Genomic DNA, 17,680 nt, shown 5'->3' with positions numbered 1-17,680 from the left:
AATAACAATAATGAAAAACATAAAGGGAAAAAATGTTTTTGCTGCAGTAGTGGTGTTTGTTTGATTATGCATCTGACCTCACATTTCCGAAATCTGAAAAATTCCAAAAACCGAAACATCGGAATGTGTGTGTACTGCACATTTTTTTAAACACGCACACAATGTCTACACATTTACTGCAAATTACAGTACGTACGTATTTATTCCTGAGAGAGAGAGAGAGAGAGAGAGAGAGTGAAAGAGAGAAGAGAGAGAGAGAGTAGAGAGAGAGAGACGACGAGAGAGAGAGAGAGAGGGAGAGAGGAAGAGAGAGGGGAGAGAGAGAGAGAGAGAGAGAGAGAGAATGATTAAGGACTCCAAGGCGTGTTATTTTTACAATTATTTTATTATCTTGGGATTTTTTTTAATCTTGAGATTTTCTATTCAATTCTCGAGATTAATAAGAAAATTACCGTAAATTGACTAGCATCAGCACACATCTGAATGACTCGGCCATTAGCAGGCTAAACCACCAACCTTATGAACTTGCATGATACATGAGATACATGACAAAACACAAAACCACTGTTTATTGGTGAAAATTAGGGGGTTGCACGATATGGGAGATTGCACGTTATTCGAGTATATACGGTATGTGATTTTTTTTTAGCCTTTTATGGAACAAAATCTAGCAAGAAATTGCCATTCCCAGTTGGCAACACTGGCCTACAAACGTTTGTTTGTTGTTGTTATGAAATGTGGTGTGCGGCGCGTTCTTTAAATTGTACCCATATAAACGAGTTAATTATGTGGCATCCAAAAGCCCTGATTCTTTTACTCTTATGGGAAAGACGCCTAAAGGTCAGATGAAGGTTTTTACGTGGAATATACTAGTATTAACGTGTTGTGACGAAGGGAAGAGATGTTTCGCTGCATACTGTTGGTAGCATTATCGTTATTATATTACTGGATTGCACTGCAAAATCGTCGCCATCTTTTATCAACATAGATTGTTGGTGAGTATCCATATGATTTACATATTTTGATAGTTCTCTTACCACTCATCCTCTCTTTCCTTGTAAAAAAAAAAGAGGCCCACCATGCGTATGTAGGCTTCTAGCTGTAATCCCTAGGCTAGTAGGCTACATATGTACAGTAGTACATATACTACATTTATTTTTTAAGGCTAATTTTGTACAATAACTTTAAAACTGTCTTGAATTTAGTTTTAGGTGATAGTTGAAAACATATTTGGTGTTTGAACTAAAGTAGGCAGTTATAAACATTGGAATAGTGGTCTTGGGTGGGTTAACTATTAAAGTAGGCAGTTTTAAGCAATTTTTGAGGGGGGTATCAGGATAACACGGGTATTTACTTATCACGGTGGGGTTCTGGGCCCTATCCCCCGTGGATAACGAGGCCCCACTGTACCTCAAGATACGAAAGGCTCTACTTACGAAAAACTCGAGATACGAAAGCCAATGCGAAAAATTTTACTGCTCTACAATACGAAAAGTTTTCAGATACGAAAGGTTGTTGCTGTAAAGTCCCGAGATTTGCCCGGACCACCGAGAACAATTTTAAAACTCCCGCGCCGCCAACTGAGTAAACTCGCCACCATCCTCCCACTCTCCCATTGGTTCCTGATGCTAGTCACCCCATAAGGTCCTGCTCTCCTATTGGTCAGTATCTACCCCTTGTGCTTTAGTATTCTATTGGTGAAAGGATGCTGTAAATTGAAAAACTTAATCATGCAATACATTTAATAAAAAAAAAAAATTAGGTAAAGATAGAATAAAGAATAGAAATGAATGGTTATTATACTGTTTGGTAGTTTCAGTAGTTGAAGAGAGCTAATGAAAATTTATAGCTTACTGTGTAAAGTGATTGCTTGTCGATCGTTCGATACTCATAAGTGCTGGATGTAAACAGACGTTTGGAAGCTTTTTTTTGTTTTTGTTTCTTTTATTATAGTTAACATTGGTTAGCTTAATAATTATTTGAAATAAGTACATGGCGAACTACATTTAATAAAAAAATTGTGAATTAGATATAATAAAATATAAAATAAATCAGACTGCTAACAAATACGTATTTTTTAGAATTCTTCTTCTGTTTTAATATTACGTTACGTATACGTATGTTTCATTATAGCTGTCAGTAACTCGGTATCTCCATTAGGTAAAGATAGAATAAAGAATAGAAATGAATGGTTATTATACTTTTTGTAGTTTCTTAGTTGAAGAGAGATACTAATGAAAATTTATGGCTTACTGTGTGCTGGAAAAATGATTGCTTGGCGCTCGTTCGATACTCGTAAGACGGGGTAAGAGCTGAATGTAAACAATCGATTGGAAGGTTTGTTTTTTTTTTTTTTTTGTTTTTTTTTTTTTTTTTTTTGTATTATAGTTAATGATTAATTAATAATTATTTGAAATGAGTACATACTGATTATTTATTCATTTTATTGACATATTCTAAGCTTTTAGCTCTTAGGTTTAGATGTCAGAATCATAGACTAGGCTACAGTAGCAACTGCTAACATAGGCTAAGCTTATTGCTAAGGGACATATGCTAAAGTCCTAATATATGCAGTAAAAATGGGGCTTGAACATTACATGCAGTTGAATATTACTCAAGTATGTACAGTATTTTGCCTTTTTGGAGTCATATTTCTTCCGTCGGATCGGCGTTGTAACCCTAGAACATGTGTTTTAGGCCTGGAAATATAATTTACTGGGGTGGGGTTTTTGTTTTTGGAGGGCTTGGAACAGATTAGCCATTTTATTTACATGTAAAATGTGTTTCGCAAGATACGAAAAACTCATGATACGAAGGCCGCCTTGGAACGGATTAATTTCGTATCTCGAGGTACCACTGTATAATATTCTTACGGTAAATTAACACGGGCTGATTTACATCCAAATCGATTTATGACTGGTTGTTCATAACCAATTCTCATTAACATAATTTTTAACATAACTATGGTAATTTTTTACTATCGTACGATGGTTGAAATGCAAGCAAAATGGCTGATTTTATCGGATTGGTTGTTCACAGCAAATCAGCTGCTTCTGGCTGTATGCATTTTCCAAACAAGTATATCATTACTACCGATACTTTTTGCATTCTCTTTTACTTTTTTAAACTTAACTAGAAGACGGGATGGATTAAGAGATGGAGGAAAAGGTGTTAGCCTAATTAAAAAATGGAATAGATTAAGAGGAGGAAAAAAGGTTAGCCTATTGTTATGTTTTGGTCTCGTAAATTTCACTTGCATAATACATGAGAAAATCATTTTTTGAAGGTGAAAATTTGGGGGTCGTATGATATGCGAGATTGAGTGTTATGCAAGTATATATGGTAATTATAGAAACTAAGACGATTCTTTTATGTCTACTATAAAAATATGTCAATGTTTACGTGTGAGATTTGGCAGTGAAACCACAGTTACATGTGTAATGTGTGTGGTTCAGTAGTGAACGCAATCTTTATGCTTTGTAAGCTTCCTCGTAAAGAAGAGGTTAGCCGGCGATTAAACTCAGAGATGCTGGTAATGGTATAGTAATTATACATAGTATTAAGAAGATTCTTTTACTTATATGTATTTATATGTCTACTATAAAAAATATTTTCAAAGTCCAATAAGTTTGAAACCAGCCCTGATCTTGACAATAATTACTATGGTACCGTAGCAATAATTTGCCATCGTAGAAGATGCATTGACTGAAAGGTAATTCTAAATGAGGAAAAGGCTAATTGGAGGGGTTGCTGTGGTAGTGTTTAACACTCGCCCCAGGTTTACACCGACACCTTTTTTATAGGTGAGCGAGTCAGAGAGTTCTGACATGTCCAATTTAGCAGTTCTCTGGTATTATAGCAATATTTTACTAGAAATAACGCTAAACGGACTTATTTCACGGAGCGACACGGCATTCCTCGCCCAGAAATAGATTTTTCCTACGTCAAAATCCCTTTTGTATACAGTATATTACAGTTGACTCCGTATAAGATTTATGATAAAATACTACTGAACGTAAACATTTATATGCTACCAGAGCAACAATAGGGTTTGTTTACTACCATAGTTCCGCTATAGCGGCTATACGCCACCAGGGCTGCGCTAAGGTTTGTTTACATCTGTTCATGCCACAGCCTGCTGACTTATCGTAGGCAATTTTTGATAAGATTTTGATAAGAGAGATAAATTGGGCTTAATTTTAATAGTTTATTAAATTACCATAATAATTAGGCTCTTTTTTCAATGTTTTATCATATTAGCAACACGTTTTGTGCCTACCCACAACACTACATTCAATGCTACGTAGTTACCTAGCCTAGCCTATGGCGCTCGGTCAACAATCAATTGGAGGTAGGCCAGTTTTCTTTACGCTGTATAGTATTACATTTAAAAGTATAAATATAGGTTTAATATAATAATTATTTGACTGAACTTATTTCATTGTAGTAATTTACATGTAACGTATTGTATAAAAAGGCAAGGTTAGGGTAATAACTGGTGGTCAAGAATGGATTAATCCATTTTCAGTTATTTCTTGTGGGAAAAATGGATTCAGATCTTGATAAAATATAATTTCGACGCTCCTGTAACGGATTAGCATCGAGGTCCGGGGAACTACTGTACTTAGAAGAATTTGCAATCTAATTCAACATGAATTTCTTGTCTCTGAAAAGTCTGAATTATAAGTATCATGAGTTTAAATTCCATCTGCTACACCTTTGTACAATTAAACAAGACATACATTGATTCATACTAAAATTAAATGAATTTCTTAGAAAAATCTACTAAAAAAGTTACTCACAAATGATAGATACGCTTTAGCAGGTAAGACAGCAGTAAGGCATATCGGGGGACTGCACGCAAACTTGTCATCCATGCTAACATGCTTAGGTTCCCTTGCAGCTTCTTTCAGTTGCTCCTCAAGCATCATCTGTCGTTTTCTACAACAAAATCACATTATTTAGAATAAATTTAAAAGCAAAAACTTAATAATGTAATCAATATTGCGTTTTTTTAATGATTATCTTATTGACTATTTTGGTACTGTTTCTTAATTATACAGGCTTTCATGAGAAAATACTATAACTATAAAGATGAAAACATAACCAGCATTGTAAAAATCTCGATAACAATTTCTAAAACAAAGTACAAAATTATTAAATGAAAATGGTACTAGACAACTTCTAATGCACAAAGGAAATTGACAGAATTAACCAGGTCAAAGGGATGGGTCTAGATTGTATTTATTCTTAAAGTCAGCTCAATTGAATGAAAGCATTCTCAAGTTTTTCAGCCTGCTTACCATACACGATAAACTCTTCCTCTCAGACAAATCTCACCCATAAATTTCTAGCTTGAAAAAGCTGTCCTCAGTTAATTTATATTCATGTAAGTTGATACACATAATTACCAAGTTTGCATTTATTTTTCCCTCTTTTCCTTTGTAACTTTCCGAGAATAAACTAATTGGAGTATTAGAACTTCCTGTGTGGACCTTGTACATACAGCCTACTGCCATTCATTCACTTACCTGCAGAATCCCTGAGAAGTTCAATCTTTTCATCTGAGAGCCACTATACTAATTATTTAAAATAATTTTGTATGATTCCTAAATTGCTACTCTATATTTCAAAGTTTCTCCCACCAAGGTCTCGTAAAATTTTAAAGCTGTCATGGGCCCAACAACCTGACTGACATTTTTGCTTTTTGTAATGTTTGTTTGTAATTTCTGTTTTCCTGCTTTACTTTCTTTCCCAATTTATTTGTTATACTCATTTTACTGAACGAGTTCCCAGTAGGAAGAACTCTGTTTTCCTGCATTATTTTTTTACCTGAGTTCTTTGTTATATCATATTTTGGTGAACAAATCCACAGTAGGAAGAATTCTGACATAAATGTAAACATTCCAACCCCGTCTGGTGGGAAATAGTAGGTGATTACAGACAAGTCCATCAGGGTGAGCCAAGCATTATTCTTTTGCTTATTTAAAAGGCCGATCGCACCTAACAGCACAATGATTGAAGCTAACTTTAGTAGTAGGTACAATTCACCCCAAAATGATTCATATCATAACATTCTTTTGCTATAAATTGATTAAAATAAACTACTACATTCAACATGTAGTAGTTTAGACAAAAGTAAGGCAGAGAGAGAGAGATGGTATCATGGATACCAAAGAGAGGTTGCTCTGTTTAAGTGAAAGTTGTTAATCAACGCCTTGAAAATAGATGAGTTAAGCTTATTTCTTTATTGTCTACCCATCATGTTCAGGACGCAGCCGACTGGGAGATTCCTATAAAAGGATGATGTAAGAATTACTCCAGATTGCATCAGATATTCTGGATTCTTCCTTGAAAACAATGTAATTTCATTTTATTTGCAGTAACTTTTGCTACGAAACTGTTTACTATCACGATACAGTAACTCTTATCTTTCAATTTGTCAAAAGGGGGCTTGCAGACTCATAGATTTGTGTGGAGTGGAATCTTCAGTGATGTCGCAGAGATGACTAGACCATATTTTCGTTATGAACGTGTATGGGTGCCCACCTAGACAAGAGGCCCCATTCACCACCCATTTTCACACCCATAGAACGATTCATTCTATTCTGAGACTCCAGTGTGGTAAAGAGGCTGATTCTCTCTCTCTCTCTCTCTCTCTCTCTCTCTCTCTCTCTCTCTCTCTCTCTCTCTCTCTCTCTCTCAAAACATTGATTTTCTATAGTAACGTCGTAGTTTGTGGAATCGAAACATAGTGTTGTCATCATTTTTGTGTGGCGCCACGTCTTGAAAAAGTAACAGGCCTTTGAGTGAAACTGCAGTAGTAAAAGGTATTGTGTTTTTACAAATTTTCTGAAGTACTCTTACAGGTTTTATTTATAGTGGTTGGATACAATTATTACTTTTTATACATTTTTCTTTTTCTTGTTCTTTTGACACGTCCATTTTGTGTGTTTAATGTTTGTACTGTCATTGCTTTTATTGCTTTTCCAAATTATTCTATGTTTTTATATTCTCATTTTGTTGAATTAATTTGAATGTTTCTTATTGTATAATTGTTTAATCTAATCTTGTGAATTAATTTGTATTTAATTAAGATTCTTTTCAAATTTAATTATTGCTTTATAATTTGAATTTTACTTGAATAATTTAAAATTTGATTTAATTTTTGTGATAAACTTTGATTTAATTTTGTTTAATAATCAATTCAAGAATTAATTAAACTTTTGTTTTCAAGTAATAAAAATTTCCCTGAGATAGTGAATTTTTATACTATTTAACATTTTTATGAGAGTTTCATTTACTACCAGTATTTATATTCTATTTTTATGTACGTAGAAATAATTGTATTGTTTTCCTCAAGTGAATTAGAACCATGGAAATACTTAAGATTTAAAATTGTTAAAGGAGTGACACCCTTTAATTAAGATTACCTCAGACTTGTTTTTATGAACTTAGTCCGATTCCATACGTGATTATTAAGTTCTATAAGGGATCACTGTCACTTTTAGAGTATTCAGTCATTTTGTATTTGTGAGGAAGGTTCAGGTGTCTGGCTATTGAGGTAACTAATAACCAGTTACTTGACCATGCCGTGCACCAAGTATAAATGGTGTCCCAGAGCAGAGATTAAGTCTCTTGCTCTAACAAGTACAAATAGTAACCGAGTAACCAGATGCTTGGCACTTCGTCACAATATGCAGCTCTTCAGGCTGGGTAAACTTTGAAGTCGGCCAATTTAGGAAAAAACACATCAATGGAAAGAGGGATATGCAAATGTACATGATGAAAGAAAAAAATTCTAAAAAATTTTCCCTACCTTCCATGAGAAGTTGAAAATGACCTACAACCCCTTGTGGGGCCTCTTTTTACGAGGCAATCGTAAATTTTACCAACTTTTATATGTTTTTCTAATAAATAAATTTATTTAATTTTGAAATATTATAATTACTGCTCACACAATTCAACACAGTTAAGAAATAAAAGCAGTAATAAATTCTTAGCATATCTGTAGAAAAATATTTTTGTAAATTTACCAAGAACAAAGATTCTGTAACATTTTTTTTTACTTTTATATGTTTTTTCTAATATTCTTTGCATTTTTCTTTGTAAAATTACATTTACAACCGACATACTATCATAAAAGACAACAACATAAAACAACAGCAACCCCTTGGTATATTTACGTGCAAATTTACAAAAAGACGTCATTTGAGAGAAAGAGACAGAACATTCTCCTTTCAACTCACAAGCACTAATGAAGTCCTGAGACGCCCACATTCCTGATTTTAGCCAGTGTAAAAGTTGCCATTAGTGAATTTATGGGCTAAAAAAGTATTGGCACCTACTTCCCACCCGATTCTTTCCAAATCGATGGAACATAATATTGTTTATCTACAAGATCAATCTGTCCACCACCCCAAGCCTCTTATTACTACGCCCGAGGATCAATTGGTCCATTAAGAGTTAATAGCCACTTTAAGTACAGGCAGCACCGGGTTACCGGCAGGGGTTCTCTTCTCATAGGGGTGCTTTAACTGAAAACTGTCATTAACCCAAAACTCAGTGATTCATGGCACTATAACGGCTCTTATGGCGCCAATAACCAGTTATCGGTGCCATAAGCGCCATTATGGTGCCATAACTCATTATTGGCACCTTATGGCATGCCATAAGGCTCCTCATGGAGCCGATAACCGGAACTTGGCCCATTATGGCATCATAAATTGCTGCTTTAATGGTGCTAGACAAGCCTCATAAAGGGATTTTGACAAAGGAAAAATCCATTTCTGGGGGAAGACCTGTGTCGCCTGGTGAAATGTCCCTATAGCACTCATTTCTAGGTATAAATAAATGCTAAATATACCAGAGAAAAAAGCCATATGGAATGCTGGAGTTACTACCTCCAGCTCGCTCACCCTCATAGGGTGTCGGTATAGTACAGGAGCGAGTGGAAGCCACTACCACAGATGCTTTGCCAATTAAAAGTCTCATCTCTCAAAATCGCCCTCTAGAGATGAGCTGTTACAATGTCTACCTTCCGCTCGCTACTACTACCTCTTCCAGAAACCCTCATTCCTGAAATACTCACCCAAGCTTGGGCAGCTAAAGGGTGGGGAAAAGGAAAAGAGAGGGATGGGTTCACCAGGCGACACAGGTCTTCCCCCAGAAATAGATTTTTCCTTTGTCAAAATTCCTTTTCTGGACTCGACCTGTGTCGGCCGGTGAAATAGTAGCAGAGAATTGGCCATACAAGCTTGGTAAACAAAAAATTTTATATGAAAAGAAAATAAAAATTTTCTTAAAATTATTGTTTTAATAACCAAGGTAAGAATAACAAATTACAAATGGTAAAAAGCACCTAATATGACTAAATCCATACTATGAACTATGTACATGTACAGGAGTGGGTTGATGAGCAATCCATTCCGGAACAAAAGGCAGAAAGGCAGGGATTACAAGCGAGGCAGGTAAGTGAGAGTGAGTACCAAAAGATAATAAATAGCAAAATAATAAAATACAGATACAGTGGTACCTCGAGATACGAAATTAATCCGTTCCGAGGCGGCCTTCGTATAATGAGTTTTTCATATCTTGGAACACATTTTACATGTAAAATGGCTAATCCGTTCCAAGCCCTCCAAAACACCTCATTAAAATTTCATAATAAAGCTAAATTGACCTATAAACAATGAAATACTACAACAATTTGGACCATTCAATACCTAAATTAAGAATAAAAATAAAAACCTATAAATAAAGTGTATATTAGTGTACAAGAAATATTATTACTGTAACGTAAAATGTGGAAGCTTACCTTTCGAGTGAGGCTATCTCCGATAGTGGCGGCAGAGGAGGAGGAGGATGACAAACGGCAGTAACGTACGTACGTACGTACACTTAACTTTACGAAAACACACACAAAATTTAAGGAAAACCATAAAACTAAAATTTACGAAACACCTTAACAAAACTGTAACACTTAACTTACAAAAATCTAGAAATTACGTAAAAAATTTTTTTTTTTTTTTTAACTTTTTTTTACTTTTACGTAGGCTTTTCTTTTCGTTTTTTTTTTTTTTTTTTTTTACAGAATTTCAACTTCATCACCGCTTTCAACGTTCTGTTTTTCATCACTTGGTTCTTCCTTTTTGCTTTCAACTTTCTGTTTTTTATCACTTGGTTCTTCCTTTTTGCTTACTCCTGCTAATGCTGAAGGCCTCTTTAAAAAAATAACGATCCAAGGAAGATTGCTTCTGCCTACTTTTTCACAATGTTCCTGAAACGACTCAAGCAAACGTCATCGAACTGCGCAAGCATAACGACCTGTGTGAGCCTTTTCGGGGTGTCTTTTTTCGATAAACAATTGCACTTTATGAAAAGCGCCTAGAATATCCTTAATTTCTGCTGTTGTCATAGGCTCCTCCTCCTCTTCCTCGCCGCTGCTAGAGAACTCCTCTTGAACGACGTTAAGTTGCATGGCCTCCAACTCCTTCAGGTCATCCGTCGTAAGCTCCTCTTGGTGCTCCTCGAGAAGGTCGTTGATGTCGTCCTCGTCGACGACCAGCCCCATGGACTTGCCGATGCAACGATCTCATCAAGATCTGGTTCCAAAACAGTTTCGGGATCATCAACTGTTTCTGACTCTGCAGTACCAGCCTTCGCCCACGTCAAATCCCTCGAAGTCTCTGGCGGATACGGCATCAGGCCAGAGTTTCCTCCACGAGGAATTCAAGGTTCGCCTCAAACCTCCTGCCAAGCTAGGTCAATGAGTCGGATGCAAATGACGATGTCGAAATGCTCCTTCCAAAATTGACCAAAAGGTGAGGTTTGTGGTATCGGTGATGTCGAAACATCTCTTGAAAAGATGTTTCGTGTACAGCTTCTTAAAGTTCGCTATCACTTGCTGGTCCATGGGCTGGAGGAGAGGGGTGGTGTTGGGCGGAAGAAAAAGAATCTTAACGAAGGAATACTCCGCTAGGATATCGTCCTCGAGGCCAGGAGGGTGGGGAGGGCATTGTCCAACACCAGCAGACATTTCAGGGGGAGGCGCTTCTATTCCAAAAAACTCTTCACAGTCGGGCCGAAACACAGCATTTACCCATTCTGTGAACAAAAGCCTCATTACCCAGGCTTTTCCATTAGCCCTCCACATCACTGGAAGCTTCTCCTTCAACACTTTGTGGGCCTTGAAGGCTCGAGGAGTCTCGGAGTGATACACCAGTAGGGGCTTCACCTTGCAATCCCCACTGGCATTCGAACAAAGTGCGAGCGTAAGCCTGTCTTTCATAGGCTTATGCCCGGGTAGCTTCTTCTCTTCCTCCGTGATGTATGTCCGACGAGGCATTTTTTTTCCAAAAAAGGCCAGTCTCATCACAGTTGAAGACTTGCTGAGAACTGTAGCCTTCCCTGGTCATCATCTCGTCGAACGTCTTTTAAAAGGCTTCGGCCGCTTTCATGTCCGAGCTGGCAGCCTCCCCATGACGCACCACCGAATGGATGCCAGTCCGTTTACGAAATTTCTCGAACCAGCCATGCAAACCCTTGAACTCTGGGGTTGGCGTTGAAGTCCCTTCCCCTCCCTCGTCTTCCGCCTGCGCAATCAAATCGCCAAAAATAGCACTGGCCTTGTGAGCGATTGCTGTCTCCGTTACTGTATCGCCAGCAATTTCTTCGTCATTTATCCAGATGAGGAGCAGCCGTTCCATCTCGTCGTACACATGGCTCCTCTTGCTGGACAAAATAGTGATGCCCTTCGATGGTGTAGTTGCTTTGATGGCATCCTTCTGTTTAAGGATGGTGCCTATTGTCGACAGATTACGGCCGTATTCCTTTGCGATCACACTCAATCGCATACCAGCTTCGTACTTCTTTATGATCTCCATCTTTTTCTCCAGAGACCGCATGCGCTTTCTTTCCGTGAATTTCAACTTTCTTGGGACCCATGACTACGTTAATTTACGTAAAGTTACACAAATACGTAATAATAGTCTTCGCACAACGATAATATGTACTGCAACGAATCACTAACGAATTTACGTTACTAAACGAAATCGTTGGAGCGAACGAATGCCGATTGCGTACGGTAAAGTTTCGGGTGCGGAGTGGCCGAGCTAAGGGACGCCAGCGCGTACGTATAGAAGATGCATGATGGGAGGGATGCTGTCCAATCAGAGAGAAGGATCTCATGGCTTGGCTAGCATCAGGAACCAATGGGAGAGCAGGAGGATGGTGGCGAGTCTACTAGCACTAAGATGGCGGTGTGCGGCGCGAGTTTCAAAATTGTTATCGGGCGAATCTCGGACTTTCAGAAACCTTTCGTATCTTGAAAACTTTTCGTATGTAGAGCAGTAAAATTTTTCGCATTGGCTTTCGTAACTTGGATTTTTCGTAAGTTGAGCCTTTCGTATCTCGAGGTACGACTGTATAGAGTTACATAACTAGGCCGTATCAGGGGAGACAATGTTTCCCTGCAGCCAGTACAGAATATTTAAGGGCCTCTAGATTTTTCAGATAGTGGCGTTTAAATACTGTCGGGGACTTCCAACCCGTATATTTTTTAAGATCCTCGAAGTTCATATGATGAAAATAATTAACTGAGGTAGCCACTGCCCGGATATCATGGACATGAGGGACTGAATCCGGATTGGCTTGTTTAATAAAATAAAGAATTTGTTGTCTGATTGCCTTCTCGGAAATGGTTCCACCTTTCTCTCTAATAAAAAGAGGACCTGAAGACTTTTTAGAAGTTCTGCCAAGATAAGATTTTAATGTAATAATAGGACATAGTGATGGGTCCTGTGGAATCTTCCATGGAGACCACCTGTTTTGTGGGTCTTCATTCTTTGCTAAGAATTTCCGATCTGCAGAGAGCAGAACTTCTCCTGACGGGAGGAAATCAATATGATTTGGTTCTCTAGAGAGAGCCGACAGTTCAGATATTCTGGCGCCTGAGGCCAGACTCATTAAAAATAATGTTTTTTGAGAAGGGTTATATATGAGCATGATTCGTTATCAGTATCTGAAGCCAACCTGAGTACGTCATTCAAAAACCAGGAGACCGTGTGAGGGCGGTCTACCGGTCTCAGACAAGCACATGCTCTAGGGATAGACGAGAAGTACGAATCTGTTAAATCAATATTAAAGCCAAACTGAAATATCTTCCTCAAGGCAGATTTAGTCGTAGTAATGGTACTAGCCGCTAGGCCTTTTTCGAACAGAGTTCTAAAAAATGAAATTGTCTGATTCGTAGTCATCTTCTGGACATCTGATTCTTTTAGAAAGATGGCTACCTTCCTCACTGCCGAATCATACTGCCTGAGTGTTGATTCTCTTTTGTCTGACTCCACGAACAGGGTGTTTAGTAGGTCAATACTAGCATCCTTCTGTGCCGCAAACTTCATGAGTCCATAAAGTTAGGGCATTCAGAATTCTTGAGGAAGCTGACACAGTCTGAGTTTGTACTATTTGAGTCAGTTTTGGGTTGGGAATCTGTCTGGGACGGAGTTTCAACTCTAGTAGAAGAGGAAACCAATTGCTCTTCGGCCAGTTGGCTGCTACCAATGCTATCTGTCCTCTGAAAGATCTGAGTTTGTGTAGAACTTTCATCAAGAGGTTTATTGGCGGAAATAGGTAAATCTTCTGCCAATTGTTCCAGTCTATGGACATCGCATCCATGGCGTGAGCCAGATGATCCTGATTGGGAGCCACATAACACAGAAGTTTGTAATTGGACTCTGTGGCGAACAGGTCTACCTGAAGGCCCGGGATTTGTTGGCAAATCCAATTGAATGATTTTGTGTCCAAGGACCACTCCGACTCCAGTGAAGTTGTTCTGGATAGTGAGTCTGCAATGGCATTCCTTACTCATGCCAGGTGAGTAGCTGACAGGTGCCAATGATGTTTCATTGCCAACGAAAAAATTGCAATCATCACATGATTTATTTGGCTCGACTTGGAGCCTCCTCTGTTTATGCAATAAACTATCACTGCGCTGTCCGAGACTAGTCTGATATGAATGTTCCTGGCCGGAGCTAGTCGTTTCAAGGTCAGAAAAATGGCCATTGCTTCTAGTATGTTGATGTGGAACTGGCGGAATGTTGTCGACCATGTTCTTTGAACCTTCTTGTACTGAGAGTAGCCCCACCATCCGCTCAGAGAGGCGTCCGTGTGGACTATCAGAGACGGTGGGGGAAATTGTAGTGGCACTGATTTGGAAAGACTCCGGACTTCCGTCCATGGGCGGAGTCTTTTCCTTAATATTGGCAGAATCAAGGAGATTTTATCTCTGAACTTGTGGTTGGCTCTTTTCTGCCAAACCCGATTGATATCCTTCAGTCTGGCTTTCAACAGAACATCTCTTATTGAAGCAAACTGAAGTGAACCTAAGATTCTCTCTTGGGTACGACGAGAAGCCCGTTTGTTCTTGAGGAATTGTCTCGTAGCTTTCGCTATCTCTCTGCACTTCTTTGGCGGAAGAGATAGTTTGTGTGTGGTTAGGTCCCATTGAATTCCCAACCATTGAAAGCGAGACACCGGAATGAGACGGGACTTTTCCTTGTTTATCTGGAAACCCAGGTAGTCTAGGAATTTTATTACTTTGGCTGTTGCCTTGCGACATTCCTCGTCGTTGGTTGCCCAAATGAGCCAGTCGTCTAGGTAAGCTACTAACATCACCCCCTGAGCTCTTAGTTCCTGCACTACTGTCTCTCCTAGTTTGGTGAATATTCTGGGCGCTATGTTGAGCCTGATTGGCATGACTCTGAACGAGTAAGCTTGTTTTCCTAGTTTGAAGCCTAGGTATGGAGAGAAGTTTCTTGCTATCGGTACATGATAGTAAGCGTCTGTAAGATCGATAGAGGTGGTGACGACCCCACGGGGAAGTAAGGTCCGCACCTGCGAGACGGTTAGCATTCGGAAACTGTCGCATTGAATGTATGAGTTGAGACGGGACAAGTCCAGAATCACTCTTCGTTTGTCCGAGCCCTTCTTCGGTACACTGAACAAACGTTCTTGGAATTTCAGGTGACTGACTTTCTTTATTGCCTTCTTTTGAAGAAGGTCTTTGGCATAGTCTAGAACGTTTGTCGTTGGAATCTGATGGAACTAAATGGTGGAGGAGGCCCTTTCTTCCATCTCCACCCCAGACCTTTCGATACAATACTGTGGGCCCACGTACTGAAGGTCTAATGGTCCCGGGAGAGGTACAGTCTCCCGCCTACCTGCAGAGACTCACTGACTGGTTGAGGTCTTACTTCCTCTGCCTCCTCTGAAGCCTCTGCCTCTAGAGCCAGCTCTCTGCCAGTAAGCACCTCTGGCTCTGCTACCCCTTGCGTGCCTATTATAGCCTCGAAACGCCCCCTGTGTTTCAAAGGAGGCGTTGAAGGCTGGAGAAGTCACAAGGGCAGCCGAACTCGAAGGCTGTTGAGTCCATTGACTCTGCAGCAGAACAAACTGCTGTTGGGGTTGTGCCTTAGATGTCGAAGGCTTGCTCATCTGGGAGACAGGAAATGCCTGTACCACTGCTTGAGACTGAGAGGTCTGGAAAGGCTGATACTTCCTAGGCCTCTTCCTACTTTTGGATTGTGGTCCGGGGGTCTCGAACTTAATTTTGAAAAGGAAGTCCCCAGCGGACACGAAGGTTCTGGTTAGCCCTAGCCGCCTCGCTGAGGACGCTGTTAACCACGTCCTCAGGAAAGAGGTTGGCCCCCCAGATCGATGCCTTTATGAGCTTGTTAAGCTCATGCCTGATGGAGGCACTATCAAAGACATGCTTCCTGTAGGTTCGTCTAGCCACTATAAAATCATACAGGTCCGATTGAAAAGCCTGCAGCAGCGACTTCATCAGGAACCGAAATAGAGGCTCCTTTGCAAAGACAGAAGCTGTCAACTCTGCAGTGGTGACTGAGTTAATTGACCTGCTCAGCCTACATCTTGCTTCGAATTCCGTCTTAATCATGGTATCCGGAATTCTAGGCAAACATTTGCTGAATTGTGTGGAGGCACACTCCGGGTCGAGTTTGCCCACCGTGAATGTTGCCGGAGCGCCAGCCCAACACTCCAGATCTCCGGGAAAGAGCAAAGAGGTAGCCTCCGTCTCTTTTAGCTGAGGCATGGGTTTGTCCTCCATTCCGGCTTGCAGTGTCAATTCTGCGATCTTTGATGTGCAAGGAGTCGGGACGCTATCCGGTGCTACAAACATGGTTTAGCAGCCTTTGTGGGGCGTCAACTTGGTGTTGACGCACTCCCATTTCGTAAGGGTGCGGACCCATACTGACTGAGCCTGATCTCTAGGGTAGATAACTGTCTCTTTTGGGACCTTGTCTACCCTGACCAATGCTTCCTCAGCTAGTCTAGCATAGCCCAGGAAGGGGAATTGTAGGCCCGGCGGGAAGAACTCATAGTCTTCCACGGGTTGGGTTCCGCAACCCTCAATTGTAAGCCTGCCCTCTGAAAACGGAGCATGTAGCCAACCGCCATGGGTTGCTATTCTCGAATGGTGGGAGCTTGGATGCGTCCAGCACCGCAAAAGACTGCGGTGTGCCTCCGGACTGGAGGAATCCGGTCACCAATTCCTCCTGGGCTTGTAATCTTTGGGTCAGAGACATGATGGACTGTCCGGATGTCTCTAGACCCGAGGCGAGTTCAGTGGACATCGATTGAAGTCTCGAGTCCACTACTTCGCTCATCTTCTGCATGAGAAGAGTGGTGAAAGCCTCCTGGTCGAAGCCGGACTCCGTCGGTCTGACTTTAGAAGACTTAGCTCTCGACCCCTTGGGTGGGTGAGTAGCTTTGACCGAGGAAGTCGAAGGCTTGGGGGCCAATGACGACCTGGCGGAGCCTGCCGGGGAAGGCTTGGGTGGTCTAACCGCCTTAGGCAGAGACTTCGTCTTCAAGGTTTTCACCTTGGGGATTACCGAGCCCGACCTATTCCAAAGGGTCGTGGACTTCCCAGGGAAGCCCTGAAAAGAAGAAGAAGAAGAAGGAGTTGGGCTAAGGGAGAGAACGTTAGCCCCATAACTACCTGCCTCACTTACCTCCCTACCTTCCTCCTGGTCCTCGATGGCCATGGGCTCCCGGTGCAGGCTGATGGCCGCCACCTCCTCCGTTATGTCATCGCACAAGCCCTCTTGGTCCTCCGGGGGGGGCTTGGGTCTCTTGGCAGACCCGCTCTATGATGGGAGCAGCTACTTCTGCTGGTAATGCTGCCGAAACCTTGGCGTTCGGGTAGAGGAGGGAGCACATCTCCTCCAACAGCACGTAGGGTTGACCGGCTCCCACGTTCCTTCCAAACCACCCTACCCAGGCCTTAAGGGTCGACATCGAGGAGGCCTTGAGCGTATACCGGCAGACCTCATGCCCATATGGTTTATACAGGACAGCTGGGCACCTCACCTCCTGGCAGCGAACAATCTGCAAGTTGAAAAGATACATGAGTATCATCAAATAATGCCGCTGGAGTTAATTCCGGCGGTATGAGTACACTTAAACTAGATACTTAACCAGCTAAAGGTAATATCGACTATAATCTTCAACTTACTTGTTATTAATAAAGCTCTGGATGTCTCCGCCTGCTCCGGAATCCATACTTTGGGTATCGCCATAGCTATAACTGGCGGAGTGGATCTGATAAGAGCAGAACAGGGAAACAAGGTAAAACCTAAGCCTGAGTCTGATTGCA

At 40.5% G+C, this 17,680-nt stretch overlaps 1 protein-coding gene across 1 annotated transcript in view; it reads right to left on the bottom strand.

The window, feature by feature from the left end:
- Positions 1-17,680, bottom strand: part of LOC135222596 (autophagy-related protein 16-like) — a gene marked incomplete in the record, with an annotated part of 256,503 nt that overhangs the window by 100,600 nt on the left and 138,223 nt on the right. The window contains 1 exon segment of the mRNA XM_064260686.1: positions 4,803-4,941. Within this exon segment, the coding sequence (XP_064116756.1) occupies positions 4,803-4,941 (139 nt within the window).

Source organism: Macrobrachium nipponense, chromosome 8 (assembly GCF_015104395.2).
Source record: "Macrobrachium nipponense isolate FS-2020 chromosome 8, ASM1510439v2, whole genome shotgun sequence".
Taxonomy (NCBI): Eukaryota; Metazoa; Arthropoda; class Malacostraca; order Decapoda; family Palaemonidae; genus Macrobrachium; species Macrobrachium nipponense.
Note: the sequence above shows the minus strand (reverse complement) of the source record. Positions and strands in the feature narration are given on the sequence as shown.